General features: G+C 42.7%; 2 protein-coding genes across 3 annotated transcripts in view; both read right to left on the bottom strand.

The window, feature by feature from the left end:
• Positions 1-12,568, bottom strand: part of fmn2a (formin 2a) — a 41,029-nt gene extending 28,461 nt beyond the window's left edge. The window contains exons 1-6 of the mRNA XM_079559643.1: positions 10,628-12,568; positions 7,723-7,892; positions 5,648-5,803; positions 4,092-4,897; positions 3,443-3,584; positions 983-1,070 (exon numbers count right to left, since the gene is read on the bottom strand). Coding sequence (XP_079415769.1) covers positions 983-1,070; positions 3,443-3,584; positions 4,092-4,897; positions 5,648-5,803; positions 7,723-7,892; positions 10,628-12,548 — 3,283 coding nt within the window. The 5' untranslated portion in view covers positions 12,549-12,568. The remainder of the gene's footprint in view (positions 1-982; positions 1,071-3,442; positions 3,585-4,091; positions 4,898-5,647; positions 5,804-7,722; positions 7,893-10,627) is intronic.
• A 1,248-nt stretch (positions 12,569-13,816) lies between these two features.
• The window catches only part of chrm3a (cholinergic receptor, muscarinic 3a), a 110,981-nt gene continuing 107,128 nt past the window's right edge, over positions 13,817-17,669 (bottom strand). For both annotated transcript variants that reach the window (XM_079560478.1, XM_079560479.1), the window contains one exon: positions 13,817-17,484. In XM_079560478.1, coding sequence (XP_079416604.1) covers positions 15,522-17,465 — 1,944 coding nt within the window. In that variant the 5' untranslated portion in view covers positions 17,466-17,484 and the 3' untranslated portion in view covers positions 13,817-15,521. The remainder of the gene's footprint in view (positions 17,485-17,669) is intronic.

A 17,669-nucleotide genomic window follows, 5' to 3' on the forward strand; every position in this document is an offset into this window, starting at 1 on the left:
GTAAAGGATCCGGGAGGAGGATTAGGAGGATCCGGCAAAGATTTTATCTGATATAATGGTGTTTAATGAGAGTGTTCCTGAAACTACTACTTTACAAATGAAGCACTGCCCAAATGGAAAAGCTTCTTGAAAAAAGAGATGAAGGAAGATGAAAACACAACAAAACAGCAACTAACTTTTTTACAAAAAAGATATTAAAAAGTGACAAAAAAGTGACACAAATATTTGAAGGAAAAAAAAAAAAAATGCCCCAACAGAAGAGTAACAAAAATAAGTGGCCAAAAAAGTGCTGAAAAAGTTAGAAAAACGCCACAAAAGAGCAATAGAAAAGCAATTAAAAGAAATGTCAAAAAAGTGACTACAACACGGCAATAAGGCAAGGAAAAAGAAAAAAAAATAGTTTTGTGGGTCTTAGCTTTCAAACGAGGCCTTACTCTGGCCTATAGGCTGTAGCCTATTAGATTTTGATAAAGCCGAACTGGAGAAAATGCACTTGGCTTGTTGTTGCTTTGTTTATTTATTTATTTTGACTTCGTGGTACCATAGTCTTGATTGTACATTTCATAACTTAAAACAATGTACACAAATGGACAGGAAAGTACCGCCACCTCACGACATCAGCAGGTGGGGTGGAAAACATTTGGGGTTCTTGAGAATGAGACAGACTGAATATAATGCGGGGTTATGCAAACATACATGGATGAAAAACATTATGACGACGTTATAACACGGTTAAATGCTTATAGGTTTTGCATTGTATGAGACCTGGATATACAGTATACAGGTTATTTAGTACATTCCAGGAATGAACAAAACCTGTATAATAAAAAAGTCACCTAATATGCATTTAATGGCTTGATACCTGATTTTTGGGGGGGAAATTAAATCTGTTTTGAGAATATTGTACTGTACTGGTTTCGGTGATATTTCTTGTTGTGTTTCATCACATTTCGCCCATAAGCCGGGCCCTTCAGGGACTTACCGTTGTGGATGTCTTTCATGTCCAGATGAATGCTCGACATCAAAATGCCCACAGCCTGAGAGCGCTTGTTGCTCAATAGCTTCACCACCTGAATCCAAAGACAAAAAGGGGACTTTAAAAAATGACTACAAAGCCATGAGGCACCCATTATGTAAGCAATAATGCCGTGGTTACACATCTGTGGGTGCAAATGTGCTGATGACATGTTTTCAAAGGTTTGTTTATTTCGGAATTTGCCGACCTCTACACGTTTTTGTTTGGGAAGTCTGTCACACCTGGTAAACATAATCAAGCGACTGCTGAATAGAGCATGCAAGAGGTGAAGTTATTAAAAGATTTTTTACTAAATCGCGGTCAGAGTTCCGGCCGTTTCACATGGAGCCAGCATTGTTGTTCGGCATCTTAAAGAGAGGTGGGGGTACCATTAGGAACCGCAGCCTGCCTGAATAAGCAGTAAGCCGGGTAGCAAAAGGACAGGAAACCCCTGGTCTATTGCAACCCAGACAGAAAGCTTCTACCCAAACCAGATCACATCAACCACAAGCCCCCCCCAAACATGGACAGGAAGTTATATCACCAAAAACTCCCCTGAAAACTGTACGCTTTCTCCGACCGCAGCTTGAGGGGGACGTTTGACACATGATGCAAAGAGACTGGGTATACTCGCATGTTATCTGCTGACCACCGCTCCCGATAGCACTGCGCTGTGTACTTTACAGCCCATTTATACACATTTAAAATTCCTCAGTAGTCACAAAGAGAAAACAAAACACAGATGGATTCAGAGAGACTGCTATTTTTTTTTCTTTTTTTTTTTTTTCTTTTTTCTTTTTGGGGTGATGGACACTTTCAATGACAGTCTTTCAGGGAAATAAGAGGAAGTTCGGTCGACAATTGTTTTTCGAAGACTTATAAAAACATGTGTCTTCAGTTTATGGTTCATGGAAATTCTCAAAGTCACATTAATTATATGTTCATGTTTGAGCTGGTTGGTATTTCGCATGGCTCTGAATCAAATGTCAAAAGCAGGGCCCAGGATTGTACAGTTGAGATAGAATAGAGAGAGTTGTTATAATTTTCAGAACGGTACCCAATAAGGCATAAAGATTGTCGATATTCTGTCTGTCTCGAAAGTATGAGATAACTAGTAAACATAAAAATGTGCATGGAAGGCACTGTTGGCACGGATATCATCTGACCGCTGTTAAGGGTATCCCGGCTAAAGTTGCTGTTAAATAGACACTCTTAGCAACTGAAGCAGTGGGAGATGATCAATCAGGCTCAGCACTGCATTAAGATATTTCAAAACATTATATTGTGTAGTGCAGCCAGTTAAAATCTACAATTTGTGTGGGAAAGTTATTTGCTCAGGTACCAACTTAGTCGCAACTAAAAAGTCTTTTAACATTAACGTGTCAAGGACAGTCTGTTGCAGAGCTGATGACATCACCTCACAGTCTTACAGATGTCAGACCTGCAGCACCTTCATCTGTATTCACTGTATGGCTGTTTTAGCTCTTGTGCCCTATTTAATTCTACAGATATTACTTAATGTATCATTGATTTCAGATTGAATACGGTATTGGCTTGTATATTCAGTTCAAATTGCACCAGGAACACTTAAAAATCTGAATAAGTGTTGGCCTAATAGAGCAATGTCTTGTTATGAACGTTTATAGCACTCACGTTGATGGCAGTGCAGTGTTCCTCTTTTCAAACATACTTCCCATACAGTGCATATAGACTTTGGGGCATATAAGCTGTGAAATGAAGCATCACCGTGGTGCATGTAGGCTTTCACAGTTCACATACGTCTTCATAAATGTTGGTCTTGGGTTCAGTATCATTCCTGAGGAGGCTTTCTTATCAGCGTGTGTGCAGAAAAGTAACATTTTGTTCCGGGAAACGGTGATTCCACTGGGTTTTAATTAAAAAGGGAAACCCTCATCCCTGGTGCAATATTACTTGTGATTTAGATACACAACTCAAGCCAATAACACATCAGCATAATGTTTTTGACTGGAAGTGTTTTAAGCTGCGCATCATAAATCAAATGTTTGACTTGCAGATCAATGGCATGACATAAAGGCCACTGTGGATGAAAACAGCCTGACTATTAAAGTAAGTAATACAGAAATGACAATAGGAGAAACCACAATATAAAATACAGCCCCGGGCCTGGTCCCCTTTCTCTGCTCTGCCCTCTCCTCAGTCATCAGCATCATGAGGTTTCCACACCGCACGCGAGCTATTGGCTCAGTGCCCACGCACAGTCACAGGGGAGTCGGGAGGGAGCCAGAGCTCACACCACATAATAGCTGTCTGGCTGTAACAGTTCCTCCTGTCACTCAGAGAAACTGGGCAAGTGGCAGGGAGAGGGAGTGGAAACCATAGACTCTATGCCATGGGGGTATCTTCTAAAAGAGAGGCATTGACATTCTCCAGAAGTACAACACCTACCTGTTTTGCTTTTGACTTGCTGATTGTGTCTGAAATTGGCTTTTTCTTTTCCTTTACAGCACTTTTAGAGAAGAGTTCCACAAATTCATCGAAATCCACAGTTGGTTCCTCCACTTTTTCCCACACCAGCATGTCATTTTGCCTGAGGATAAAACAAAGTGGGACATATTTAAAATGGGACATTTAGCACTTCAACCTACCAGCTTTTACTTAAAAAAAGTGTGCTGTTATGAGGCAATTGATGGTGTTATTGTATCATAGGAATTTGGGACATTTCTTGATTTGTGCTTGTTCATGAGTACGCCAATGTCATCGTGTTCAAGAAAAATGTATAGCACTTGACATATCTTTGAGCCAACAAATTATATTTAGATTTCAGTATCAAGTTCCTCGCTTGAGAGAAAATCAAGCAATCTATTTGCAGATGCATGTTTGACTACAATTTTCCAAGCCTTATTAAGGAAAAGAAAACCTGGTTAAAGTCAATTCACTGCTCGCCACAAAGCCTGGACTGCATCACTTTCATTTTCCACAAGGTTAAAAATCTTTATTGGCGTCACAGCACGCGGCAGATCTCTATCTGTACTTCTTCATTCTCTACCGTCTACTCATACCTGTGTTCAAATGATGCGTGTCTATCGGGCCTTACTTTTTAGCCTGCAGCTGGATGCGAGTCCAGTACAGCGGCTTCATGGGTTTGGGGGGCTCTATCGCCGCCTTGGCAGAAGGAGCTTCCTGGAGAACCATTGAGGGCATGGGGCCTGGTGGAGGCGGAGGACCAAAGCCTGGGGGTGGGGGTGGAGGAGGTGGACCCATTCCAGGTGGAGGAGGGGGTGGTGGGGGTCCAAAACCGGGAGGAGGAGGGGGTGGAGGTGGTGGTCCCATACCAGGAAGAGGGGGTGGAGGGGGTGGTCCCATACCAGGAAGAGGGGGCGGAGGAGGTGGTCCCATACCAGGAAGAGGTGGTGGAGGAGGTGGTCCCATACCAGGAAGAGGTGGTGGAGGAGGTGGTCCTATACCAGGGGGAGGAGGGGGAGGTGGTGGTGGAGGAGGACATGGTGGAGTACTTAGTTGCTTTTTCTGGCACACACTGCACACAGGAACCTTGGCAGAGCTGGACAGTGAAGCTGGTCCAGAGGCAGACTGTCCACTTGATCCCAGGCTCATGGGCACACTGTCAGTCCGTAATGCTTCTTCTGTGGGTGAGGTCTGGACACACGCGTCCTGGCTTCTCACTGCTGCCCTTGCTTTTACCTGTGAGGCCTTGTGCAGGGTGCCAATGCTGGACGAGTCAACACAATTATCTGTCTCTCTGCCTTTAGCCGAAGCAGCCTGCTTGCCCTGCAGTGCATCAATCTTAATCTGTAGGTCACTGATAGTGTTCTCCAGCTGAGGCACGAGCAGGCCCTCATCCATTGAGGAAGACTGTCCTGATTTGAACCTGCTGGGTTCTGCCTGGTAGCAAACAAACAAGAATTATTCAATATGCAGTAATGTAAGTGTGTCCAAGTCTTCTTTCAAAACAGTCAGCTCTTAGTCTTGAGTAGCCAAAAGTCATGATGTTACATAACATTATTGTTCTATGAGTTATATTTTACAAGTGTAAAATGGTAAAAGAGCCACAGCTGAGAGACAGGCCAAAGAGCTAAAGTAGGGTGAACGCAGTGCATTATGTCTAGACTCCGTCAAAGCTGGCTCCAGACTGGTTACATCAGGGATGAGGGGATACTGAGAGATTCGACCCGAGACACAGAGTCTGGCTGGGCCTCATATGGGGAGGGTCTGTAAACATTCATTCACATCTCTGACATCTTTCACAGCTCGCTATAGCTTTACTAGTTTATTTAATTTGTGCACGAAAAGCGTTCTACTTCAGCTAGATAATCATTTAGGGCAAGTCTGCCCTCTGCTGGACAAAAACTAACTTACACCTTTCACAGTGTCAGCCGTACAAATATCAGTTTCTATTCAAAATTCATCATGTACTAGCAGCAGTCGAGTTAGCAAAGAAGCAGAAAAGACTCCATGGATGAATATGAAAAAAAAAAAAATCTAATATTGATTTTGAATGTATTATTATATTCAATAATTTTCCTCGACTGCCTTTGAGATGTAGTTGCATCACACACAGTCATCCTACATTCTGACCGGTATTTAAGACCATGGATGTGTCATGTTCACGTTGAGACTCGACCATGCATTCACCTGAGAGAGCAGAGCCGCGGCCGATTTCACCGGTGATGTCTGGTGCAGGGTGCGCCTGGAGTTAGTGACTCTGCCCGGGCTGCGGCCTCCGTACAGCTCCCATATGTGAGACGACACAGGCAAGCCCAGCGACGCCCAGGTGTACAGCTGCTCCTCCTGCAGTCACACAGTGAGGACAGTTTTCCTTCCTCGCTTTATACACCAAATACACTTCTTCTGTCACATGGAAGATGTAAGCCAAGCGTGTGAGGTTAAACTGAGTTTAGTGTTACGTTTGGAATTGAATAGATTGCATATGGAGTAACTGTAGCTGTATATTGTCTTGCAGTATAAGTCTAAATAATTATTACCCAAACTGGTAATTAGTTAATGACTGTTGGTAAAATGTTGATTGATTTGTTGACTTTTTGTAAAACTTTGAAGCTAAAAAGAAAGGCCTTATTACTCATAAAATGTTGGACATTTAAAAAAACAACCGAAAACTACAAAGTCTGCCTGGAAATAAAGACATCCTGGCTTGATCATTTTTCAAAACTAAAGTTCATAGTAATGAAATAGTGATCAAATCACTTTTGAAATAAAGTCATCAAAGAAATAACTTGAATACGTTTAGAAGGAATAATCAGTTATCAATTGGATTACTTTTATGGAGTAATCCCAACAGCACTGATTATATTTAGAGAGACATCTGTTTCCTGCTTCAAAGCATATTGCTGTGTAAAACAAACATATTTTGAAGAATGATTTGAGATATCTGACACATAATATTTTATAAGCCATAATTATTTTGATTTATAACCTTCTGTTTAAGCGATCTCAACCTGGATACTGCTCCATATATAGTAGATAACATAGACTCAGACCAAAAATAAATTGGTAGTAGAGATATAGTGAGGCTATCAATTTTAAGATGAAAATGCTCCTGTATAAGGGGATGATATAAAAATAAAATTGCGTAGACAGAGGAACAGCAGAGACATGCGTAATGAATGTTTTACTCTGGAGTGAGATGGACCATACACAGCAGCATAGAGTAGTGCACTTTAGTGGCGGCTGCAAAGGTTATATCTAGTCAGTGTGAGTAATACAGTTCTCCAGGCATACCCCTGTTTCAATAAGGACAGAAAAAGCTACTGTGATTCTGTGTCCAATGGAGTCCGAGAGAGAGCTCTGAGCTGGAGAAGAGCAGCCGGAGCACAAGACACGTGGAGCCGTTACATAACTTGGTCAGCAGATGGTCTACGCAATCACATGTGTGTGTGTGTTTGTGCCTTTGTGAGGGGGGATGTTGGGGGGGCTGCATTAGGCCGGTCAGACAATGAACACAGACATATGCACAGTAGTCTATGTCCCATCGTATGTGCGTATAATGCGTAAGTGCATTATGCTATAACTAAAGCAACTCTGAATGAACTGTGCTATGGGTTAACACAAACACTAATGTGCTCTTAGTGCTTTGGGTATTTTTATTTGGTCAGTCAAAGTGGAATCACAGCTTTTAATATAATGCTCTGACACACTGTGAAATATTGAACTATATAGTTCTCTTTTGCTGCTGAGTATAGGCCAGGTGAAAAGATGTAAAATATGATTAAAATCAACCAGGAAGCAGACATTCTGTGATGCAACCATGTTTCTTTTGTATGTGCTAATGCTATGTGTCCCTTATTTCAATATCTTTATGGATGAATATATATTGGTGTATGTGGTTCACTCATTCATACAGATGGCTTTAAAAACAAACAAATAGGGATATGGTATATATATATATATATATATATTGCACTGTAGATGCACTGTACTGTTGCTAAGTGTCAGTTTTTACATGGATGCTCAGATCTGCTACAAAAGTGCTACAAGAATGTACAAACATGCTTAAGATTAGGCCAGAACAACATTAGTGGAGTGGACCGCTGCATGAATCTTTCAGGGCTGTCCGCCTACATCACTGCCTTTTGTGCAGTGAGGTCGAAAGTGGCTGAATTTTTAAAACTGTGCTGGCCTACATTGTACCAATCTAAAGTTTCTGGGCCCCGAGCGTCTGAAATTGAGTGTGAGAGTGAAGCGAGTCTTACATAGAAGACAGGTGAGGTTGGAGACGTGGCTCCGTGGTTGAACTCTCCATTGCTGTCACTGAAGGGGTGCAGTAAGCCCATGGACAACATTTTCTGACACAGATCCTTTGCTTCTTGGTCCGTGGAGGCCTCTCTCCGCTGCAAACTCACTCTCTCCAACAAAGTGTGACCTAAAGAAGGGGAATTTTTCAAAAGGTAGAGAAACCGTTCAAGGATCGGTAACAACATGTACAGACTTCTGATTAAAAAGTGTGTGTATCTGTTTTAGCACTCTCTCTTTATATAGACTGGTTTCTCATGCGATAATTAAACACCTCCGCCTTATTCACTCTGAGCGCATGAATTCTCAGGAGACTTTGTGTTAATTGGGCTGTGTCAAAGCTACAGTAGTGCAGCAGAAAATAGTAGTAACTGCTATATTTCTTACCATTAAAATGTTACAATAATTTGAATGTAGTACGACTCCTACTACCACCCGCAGCTAAAGCCTTCACAATTCACATGGCTCACACATAATTATTAAAGCCTGTTTAAACACTGTACACTGATTTAATTGGATTTATTGCTGATTGTTTATCTACTTATTTTGACAATTACAACTAAATGTAACAATGCACTTTAGCTGTACTGTAATATTCTAATCCTTGCTCTGCTGTTGCGAGGTCGATCAGGCAAAATGTGAATGGATGTCAAATCATAACTCATTTGTATCAAACAGATAAGCTGCCACATGGGCTTAGTATCTAACACGGCCCACAGAGAGGCTATAATGTGCGCGCGTATGGGTGTGTGAACGCATGGCATGAGGCAAGGGCTTCTGTTGTTATTCCCATTATGTTTTGTGCTTTCATTTAGGCCCAGGCAGTGAGGAGCAGCAGCTGAGTCCTTCACATCACCACAACAGTGCAGACCACACGGGGACATTGTTGTGTTCAAGGGAGGCTTTTGTTCAACACACTCCACTATGTAATGACTTTTCAGAAGCACTTGTACTTTCTCAACACAACTTCCCTCCCCCTGTTGAGATCATTTGTACAATATGACAATGTGAGTTCATTATGTGGCAAATGGCCATTCACTTACACCAATTGCTAAACGTCATTTCTGTGCATGATCTGAAGAAGCACTCCAGCAGCAGACAAATGATCGCACAATAAGAGAATAGCTTTCTGTTTAAACGCTGTCCATGGTCGCAAAAATGATTTAGTAAACTAAATAAAAGAACGGGGACGAGAGCAATGGCAAAACATTTCATCTACAAAACAACACTTGATAACTGATATTGTTATCAAGTATGAATTGGTGTCATATGTTAGCCTGACTGTAAGTTAATACAATTATGGGAATAAATTCAAGAAGAATGTGCCTTTCATGTTCTGAGGAAAACATTCCCCATGGACAACAGTGTTTGATGTTTCTATTGTGGTGGTAAAATTTTTAATGGTCAGAAAGACTTCTGAGAATATTATAGGTCAGCTGGCTGCGCAATTTTGATTTTTCTCACCACCACTGTCATTTTATGTTTAAAGGAACAGGCCACTGTTTTTCCATACTGAGATATGTTCTGAGCTTAGATGAGTTGATGCGTAACTGTCTGGTCTTTGTGCGTGTGCTCAGTCACGTACAAAGTGAGAGCACATGTTGTTAGCATTTAGCTTCACCCATCATATTCCTATGGACCCAAACGGGGGTGAAGTTAGAAGCGACCAAGCTCTTCCACGTTTTCCCTATTTAAATATGTGAGTAGTTACATGATCCAAGTGTAGTTACATGAAATCATATCTTCAGAATTCTTTCGGAGTGAAGATATTACTGCACGGACGTAAGGTGTTATTACCCCTCCCAATATAGTACCCCTTTTATCCGCTTAGAAAATCGACATGTTTAATTTTGTGTAACTATAATCAGATCATATAACTACTCACGTAACCGTATTTAAATAGGGAAAACGTGGAAGAGCTTGGTCACTTCTATCTTTACCCCTGTTTGGCCCCATAGAGGACAGGAGGAGAGGCTAAATGCTAACAACATCTTTGGTCTTTTTGCGTGACTGAGCAGACAGGTACATATCAACTCGTCTAAGCTAAGGCAAGAACATATCTCAGTATGGAAAAATAGGCCTGTTCCTTTAACCATGTTCAAATCCCTAAAGTTCAAATGAAATCAAGTTGTTTTTCTATGGCCCCAATCTCACAACAGGAGTTGCCTCACAGGGCTGCATGAAACAAAAACAAACAAAAAACAGAGAAACAAAATACTAATCATGTAATGTCCGGTGCTTTGCTAACGCTGCTGTAGGCTAATGTGTTGCCATGTGTGAGGTTCAAAACTCCCAGAACAGAAACAGAAGTCTGTGTGATCACAATGACAAGTGGCCAACAGGACAGGGTAACGTTAACCTCTAGGCCTATATATGCTCCTAAATGTTGTTCCCAGGCTGGGCAGTATAGAATCCCTTTGTAATAGGGTACTCTCTTGTCTTTTTTCTTGATTTCTTGTTTGTATGTTTTTTTTTCTGGAGTGCTAGTTGATATGCTAATGCAGACCCATGTTGTTTTAAGCTACTACTAGCATATACACATTTAAAGTGCTGTTTCATACTGTATCAGTGATTTAGAAATGAGCACAATCTTTCTCTAAGATGATATCAGCTAGAATGTAACCCATGCCTTTATAAAAGCTATATTGCACAAAAGAAATGTGTTTTTGCCTACACTCATTTTGGCGTAGGCTATTACCCATTAGCTATTAGGTCAGGGGCAGAAGTAAAGTAAAGCAGGAGAACCCCAGAACTGCAGTAAGTATTAACATTGCATTGGTCTTGAAGGGGTAAGAGTTAAAGAGCACATTTACATTGACCCTAACCCTTGTTTTGTTTAACTTTGTTGTGTTTTTTTCCACTAACCAGAGAAGACATCCAGGTAGGGTGTGGGGGAGTTGGAGGCCTGCCGGACGTACTGTGCTCTTCTGGATCCCAGCGTCCAGTAGGTCCCCGCTGTGAAAACCTTGTCTTGTGTCTCCTGCTCTTGTACTTTTCCTCCGCTGCTTGACTTGATATCCAGCTCATCCAGGTCTGCTGCCCAGTCCGAAGCACTCAAAGGCCCAGCGACGGAAGAGGACCTTTGCTTGCGTCTCTTTGACCCTGCTGCCCCCCCTCCGGTTGCCTCCTGGGCTGTGTGTTCGACCTTCCTGGGAACATTTGGGCTGGTTAGAGGAGACCCGATCGGAGAGGTGAGCTGTCTGGTGGTGGTCTTCACGTAAGAGGGGTGCACGGGGGGGTACAGTTTGACGGTAGAACTTGAAGAAGTCCGTCTCGGTTGTGAGTCTGTGTTTAGCTGATTGGATGACATGCTACTCTTCCTCCTTTTGAGCGACAGGAAGTTTTGTTTACTAACTTCGTCCTCCTCTCCTCTTTCCGACAGGTCCGTGCTGCTTACGCTTTTCTGACCATACAGTGGCCCTGCGCCTGCCACGGCTGCATCCAGGTAAATATTCGGGATGCTCATGCCTTTGCCCTGTAGGCCTTGATCAGCATGCACCGGGCTCTCCAGCTCATCCTGGGGCTCCTCTGCACTCTCATAAGATGTTGTGGTGCCCGTGGTGTCTGGGAAACTATATGTGCTATTTGTTTTGGGGAAGACACTACCGTTACTAAGTTCTGTCGACTGCTCGCTTTCACCAGACGAATCTCTGGTCATACCCTGGTTTGCATTCTCTGTTTTCTGAGGTAAACCTGTGGGAAATAAAGCTGGTTTATGTGTGCTACATGTTGCTTTGCCCTCAGCTGACCTTTCTGAATACTCTCTGGCCATCAGCTCCAGCATCTCCTCTGTCGCTACACACTGCTGTCTTATGGTCTGCTGGATATCTGTTAAAAGATCGTCATTATCTGCCGCCGCTGAGTGATAGCTGTAGAGGTCTGCATCAGATCCTGAGCCCGTTTTGTTTCCATTCTCTCCAATTGTGGCCAAGTTGTTAGGATCCCCTTCACAGTCTGACCCCAAGCCAATGTCGTCCGCTGCCTCTACTTTCTGTTCTTCCAAGACATCCTCCCGGGATGTTCCTTTTGTCTTTGCCTTTTTGATCTTCATGTTGGAAAACATCGAACTCTTTGAATCAGACTTCGCTTTCTTCTTGCCCTCCGCTTTACTCTGCGACTTTTTAGATTTCTTGTCAACATCTCTATCCTGAGCCTCTCCATCGCACTGTGCATCCCCCGCTGTAACGCCGCTTGCCTTCTTCTGCTTTGCCTCTTGATTGCCCATATTCCTAAACAGGCGGACCCCCTTGGCTAACAGGCCGTGCTGCTGTGCTCGAGGCTGGGCATACTGCTCTTCCTCCTGGGTTGCTGCTACTGCTGCTGCTGCTGCTGCTGCTGCGGCCGCTCCTCCTCGGCTGTTCTTTCTGGCCGACCTGTCCGCGTCGCCTAATCCCTGCTTTCGAGCCACCACAGTCAGATGTGCTGCTGATGCTGCTGATGCTGTGGGTAGTGGGTGGAGACTAGCGTTGACACTACCATTCACCCCCCTGCCCTGCTTACTCACTCTCTCGTGGGCTTGTTTTGGCCCCTCCTCTCCCTTGCATAACGGGCTGCTGTTAGAGCGAGTTAGGCGCTGATGCTCTGAAGGCTCCGAGGGGGAAAGGATTTGTGGCACAGTATGCTGATGCTCTAGGATGCACTGTTGTTGTTGGTGGAGTTGGAGAGTGTGCTGCTGTCTCCGGAGAATGTTGGAAACGCTGCTCTTACGTCGCCCTTTGAATGTGGAGGTGAACAAGCTCTCTTTGAGGAAGGGCACCTGGGTCTCCACTGTCTTGAAAGTCTGCATTTTGAGACCTAGAACAGACGACAGACATAGGTTACGCAAACGAAGGGTTAGGAGTTTTGAGTTATGACTTAATGGGTGAACGTTGTCCACATAATTGAATCATTGGCTTGAGCACAAACCCTTTACATCTTCTATTTGTATGAAACAGGATTAGTGTACGCAAATTAGTTTCAATTCTACTTTCTCCGTACAGCTATTATGTAATGTAAACAGTAGACCGCATTCTTGTGATTTTTTAGGCATGAGCATGTCGGTTTACGAATTTCCTGCGGAAAAGTTGAAACCATAGATGTGATAGATGCCACATGTTTTTTTATTATTTGATTTTTGCATAAAAAATATACAACATTCAGTGTCAGCCTTCACAAAGTTTTTTTGGTGGTGCTGAACCAAAACACAGTATCATCATTAGTTTCGGGTGAACAAATGAATAGACTTTTCCCCGATATTATAGATTAATATTTGCTAGTAGTATATTTGGGTATGGTCAAGCAGATAGCATACACTTCTCAACTTCTAAACATTATACAAACGTTCATTCATAATGGCCTGCTCTGTCTACAACAGTATAAAGCAATGAAACTACCATGTATTCAATTTAAGTTTACAGCAATAATAAATGGACTATACAACATATGATGCAAAAGTGTTAAATGTTGATCTTGCCTGTCGAGTGAAGTCTCCGTAGTGGTTCCTTGCTGACTGAGAGGACAGACACAGGCTCTGGTTTGTCTTCAGCTGGGAGCCGCTCCTTAGCCATGGGTCACATGAAGTTGGTATTTTTCTCATCACATGTCTGCTCTTCTTTAGCCTTCTGCAATAGCACTGTCTGACGCAGTGCACTAACTGCATCAGGCCTTATCATGGAAATAGAGGAGCTCAAAGAACTGCATTCTGTTTTTCTGACACTCCCAACAATGAGGTATCACAGCATTTTGGGGCTGGTTGTCTCTTATTTATGAAACAGTTAATTTCAAACATTTTTAGATTAGCAGTGTGCCTTTGCTTTTATTTACGAAGTAGTTCTTTTTGTAGTACACTATAGTTATTGTGTGTTTAAGATAAGGAGAAAATATCTCCATTTCATCAGTGATGGAGGTGAAGTGATGGTCTTTAGTGAAAATGTGTATCTGATTATCATAGTAGAACACTTAACTGTCCTTGAAGAGAGAGAGATTGAAATATAAATTATGTTGACATGGGAGGAAGAGACATTGTCAATAAAGTGTTTTATTGACGTAAAATACAAATATGAATGGAATTGGCATACTTAAAATGTAACAAAATGTTTGTAACAACATCATAATAGTGTACATTCTCAATATTTAGAACAAAAAATGTCATATTTGATAAGAATTTACTATCACACTTTAGCACACTGATAAAAGCAGACAAAGTATCCACAAATGCTGTTTATGGTGATGCGATATTTCAAAAAGATTTTCATACTGCACATAAGCCATTGCTTTCATAATGATCATACCCGTCCTTGTGATGAGTCACCCTTCGATGAGCAGAACCGCCTGTCTTTTACATTCTTAACATACATTTACTTTCATATACTGACTTTTAAAATATCTGGTGCTTTAACAGTGCATAATAATATTCAGAATCAATAGGTTTCTATGCCTTTTTGGAACATGAGTTGTTTTTATTTTGATTTATTTTTTATTTTTTTTACATATAAATTCACAAAAAAGAAATAAAAAGAAGTATAGACTTAAAAGTGTGGATATAAAAATAAGATTGTGTTTCCCTCATGCCTGGTGACTATTCTAAAACGTAGGTCATATTGCACAAATTAAAAGAAACAGTTGTTTCATTTAGAGGCGCACTCTTTAAATCTGCAGAAAATGTTCCTCACTGTGCATTACTATAATATAGTAATGCACAGCACTTAAAGTGTTGTAACGTCGTTTGGCCACTAGAGGGCAACATTGCTCTACAATACACAAAGTGCTATGCCTCGACATACAGTACAACTGTAAATACCGGTATGCAAAATCATAATACACTGATGTATTTCTGTGTGCAATCAGCGACCATTTGTGATGAGGAAATATTCAAATACACACAAACAGAATATTGTCATGGTCAATACAGAATAATTAATACTCTTCACAGAAAAAACCTGAAGTACATGAAAACACAACCCAAGTACATTAGTGTCCACCGTAAAGAAAAATTTAAAAAATCGAATAAAACACACACAACAATCACATTGTACACAACAGCAGTTCACTGACTGTGGTGCGCCACACAAATAGCCACAACTCAGTTCTTCTTTTTCAGACTGGCTCAAAATCTCAGAAATATCTAGACAAAAAGAATCCAATATCACAAAAATACAGCTCTCTGTCAACTGCAATAAGGACACATTTAAAAGTGTTTTTGATAACCCATCGTCATACACAAGAAAGCTATAACCATGTAGAAAGGCAAATGTACACAATTCTTATAGACTCACATCATATGCCTGTCATTGTGGCAGCACAAACTCTAATTGCTTTTTATTGACATTTTACATTGTGTTTTAAATTGCAAACCACTTTGCACCTTACAATTCTAGCTACCCACAGAAAATGGCAGGAAATGCAAATCCCATACTCTTTCTGTTTGAATCAACAGCACTTGAAAGATATCAATGCATGTTTCAATAACTTTCACAAGTCACATATTTTAGCCCTTGTCTTTAATGCTCTGTTCAGTTATCCTAAAACTTGCATGAAATGGTTCTTGAAGGACAGAATTCACCTTCACATGACTTCAAGCACACACGTTATAGGCACAAATGTACCATTACAAACACGGCAAGGACACCACATGTTTGATTGACATAGGTGTGCTGTGTTCAACCGGAAACACAGGCAGGATTCATAAGCTTGAACTCCACAGAAGCAACACTAGGATGCTTCTCAGGTTGGCTTGTCTGATGGAAAACACATTTTTCCACTCATCTTAATAATCTGTCTTTTACGTGGACTCTCTGGGAATCCTCCTGTGGAACACCACAGACTGTCTCTGCTCATACTGCTGCTTCCTCCTCTTCCTCTGATCCCACTGGCACATGAGGATCATCTTGAAGGTGGTGCGGAAAGTCTTGTTGCAGAGGGCGTAGCACATAGGGTTGACGGTGCTATTGACATAGCACAGCCAGTAGCCCACTGCCCACAGTACATCGGGGATGCAGCCCTTACAGAAGGCGTTAATGAGCACCATGATATTGTAAGGTGTCCATGTGATGATGAAAGCAAACAGGATGGCACTGAGAGTCTGAGCTGCCTTCTTCTCTTTCACAAGAGACATGCGCTTCCTCTTGGTGATCTGAACTCGGGCTCGGGCTGCAAAGCGCTTTGCCAGAGCTGCCTCTTTAAATGAAATTGGTGCAGATGGAGATTTGGTTGGGATGCTGGTGGTTGTAGAGTCACTGGCAGTGGTTTGACCATCAAGCAAACTAGTGCTGGCATCAGCTTGAATGCTGGGCATGGACTGGATCTTGCGAGAGCAGAAGCGTTGGTGATAGCTATTGTCTGTGCTGTTAGCTCCATCAGAAGTGGTCAAAGTTGTGGTGTTGGTTGTGGCCCTTGTGAGGCTGTCTTGACTGTACTCTGCACCCCTTAGGGGGTCCTCCTCAGACACAGCGTCTAGATCTTCACATGAGGTGAGCTGGGAGTTGACAGCAGCTTTGATTCCCGGGAGACTAAGGACGATGGAGAAAATGGTGTGACTCTGTGAAAGAACCTCTTTTCCACTGCAGTCCTCCTCTTCTGAGGAGCCGGACTGGTCCATTGACATGGCAGCATCATTGTTGTTCCAGCTGTCGCTGCTGCTCTGGTCTGGATCTCCCTCTCCATGCCTGACACTACCAGGTCTCCAGGAGCGAATTCCAGGCCAGCAGTGGAGCCGACCAACCAGCTCCCGGCATGCACTCTTCCTTCTGGACAATCTGGTTAGCTCGTAGCTGCCACAGCTCCGCCCACTTCCTGTTTGATGGACAAAATGTGCCTTTTCTCCTGTACCATTCCCACTCTTTGGTCCAATGGCACCACGTCCAACTGAACCTTGCAAACCAGCCAACTCTTTAGCACGGTTCTGAGTTTCCCTGTAAATCCGCCAGTACAGAACACTCATAATTGTTACAGGAAGGTAGAAGGCTGCCATGGCGGTGCAGAAGGTTATAGTGGGCTCAGATAAAAACTGAATGTAGCATTTATGTGAGGGTACTGTTCTTTCGCCTTCAAAAAATTGCCAGAGTACAATGGCAGGTGCCCAAAGCACCAGAGACACAAACCAGGCCAAACCAATCATGACCCCTGCCCTCTTTGTGGTGCGTTTGGCCCGGTAGGTCAGCGGTCTGGTGATGGAGAAGTAGCGGTCAAAACTGATGACCAGTAAGTTCATCACTGAGGCATTGCTGGCCACATAGTCTATAGCGAGCCATAAATCACATGCCCAATTCCCCATGGCCCAGTACCCCATCACTAGGAAAGCCGTGTAAACGTTCATGGAGATGACCCCAATGATTAGGTCAGCTACAGCCAAACTCAACAGGAAGTAGTTATTGACTGTCTTCAGCTGGCGGTTGACCTTGAACGACACCACTACCAGGATGTTGCCAATGATAGTGACTAGTGAGAGCATCCCCGTCACCAGGACTATTAAAACCACCTGCCACAGCTGGTGACCTCCGAGGGGGTCCAAGATGATGTTTGTGCTCACATTGGGTGTTTCAGTGGTGTTCCACAGTTTGTTGGCGGAAGACGAATTTTCATTCAGGCTGTCCATGGGGTTAAGAAATGTGGAGCTTCCTCCTGTCTGTCCTTGGTAGAGAGCATTGGATTGTGGGTAGGCTCCGGCGGTGGGTGTTGAGGTGATGGCAGTAGAGAAGAGGCCCGGGTCTGTGCTGTTGGAGCTCATTGTTAGGTCCTGGCATATTCTGTGAAGAAAGAAAAGGAAGAAAAGAAATATTGAAAAAACAATTGTGTGCAGTTCATAGGTTCACCAGTAGGGGGAACTAGAGGACCACTACAGTATAACCTTGGAGCAGGGGAATCAGCGTCTTAAATTGGAATCGGTCAGAAATTACACTAATATGCTATTTTTTACAGAGAAGTAACACTT

The sequence above is a fragment of the Gobius niger genome (genome assembly GCF_951799975.1).
Source record: "Gobius niger genome assembly, chromosome: 7".
In the NCBI taxonomy this organism is placed as follows: domain Eukaryota; kingdom Metazoa; phylum Chordata; class Actinopteri; order Gobiiformes; family Gobiidae; genus Gobius; species Gobius niger.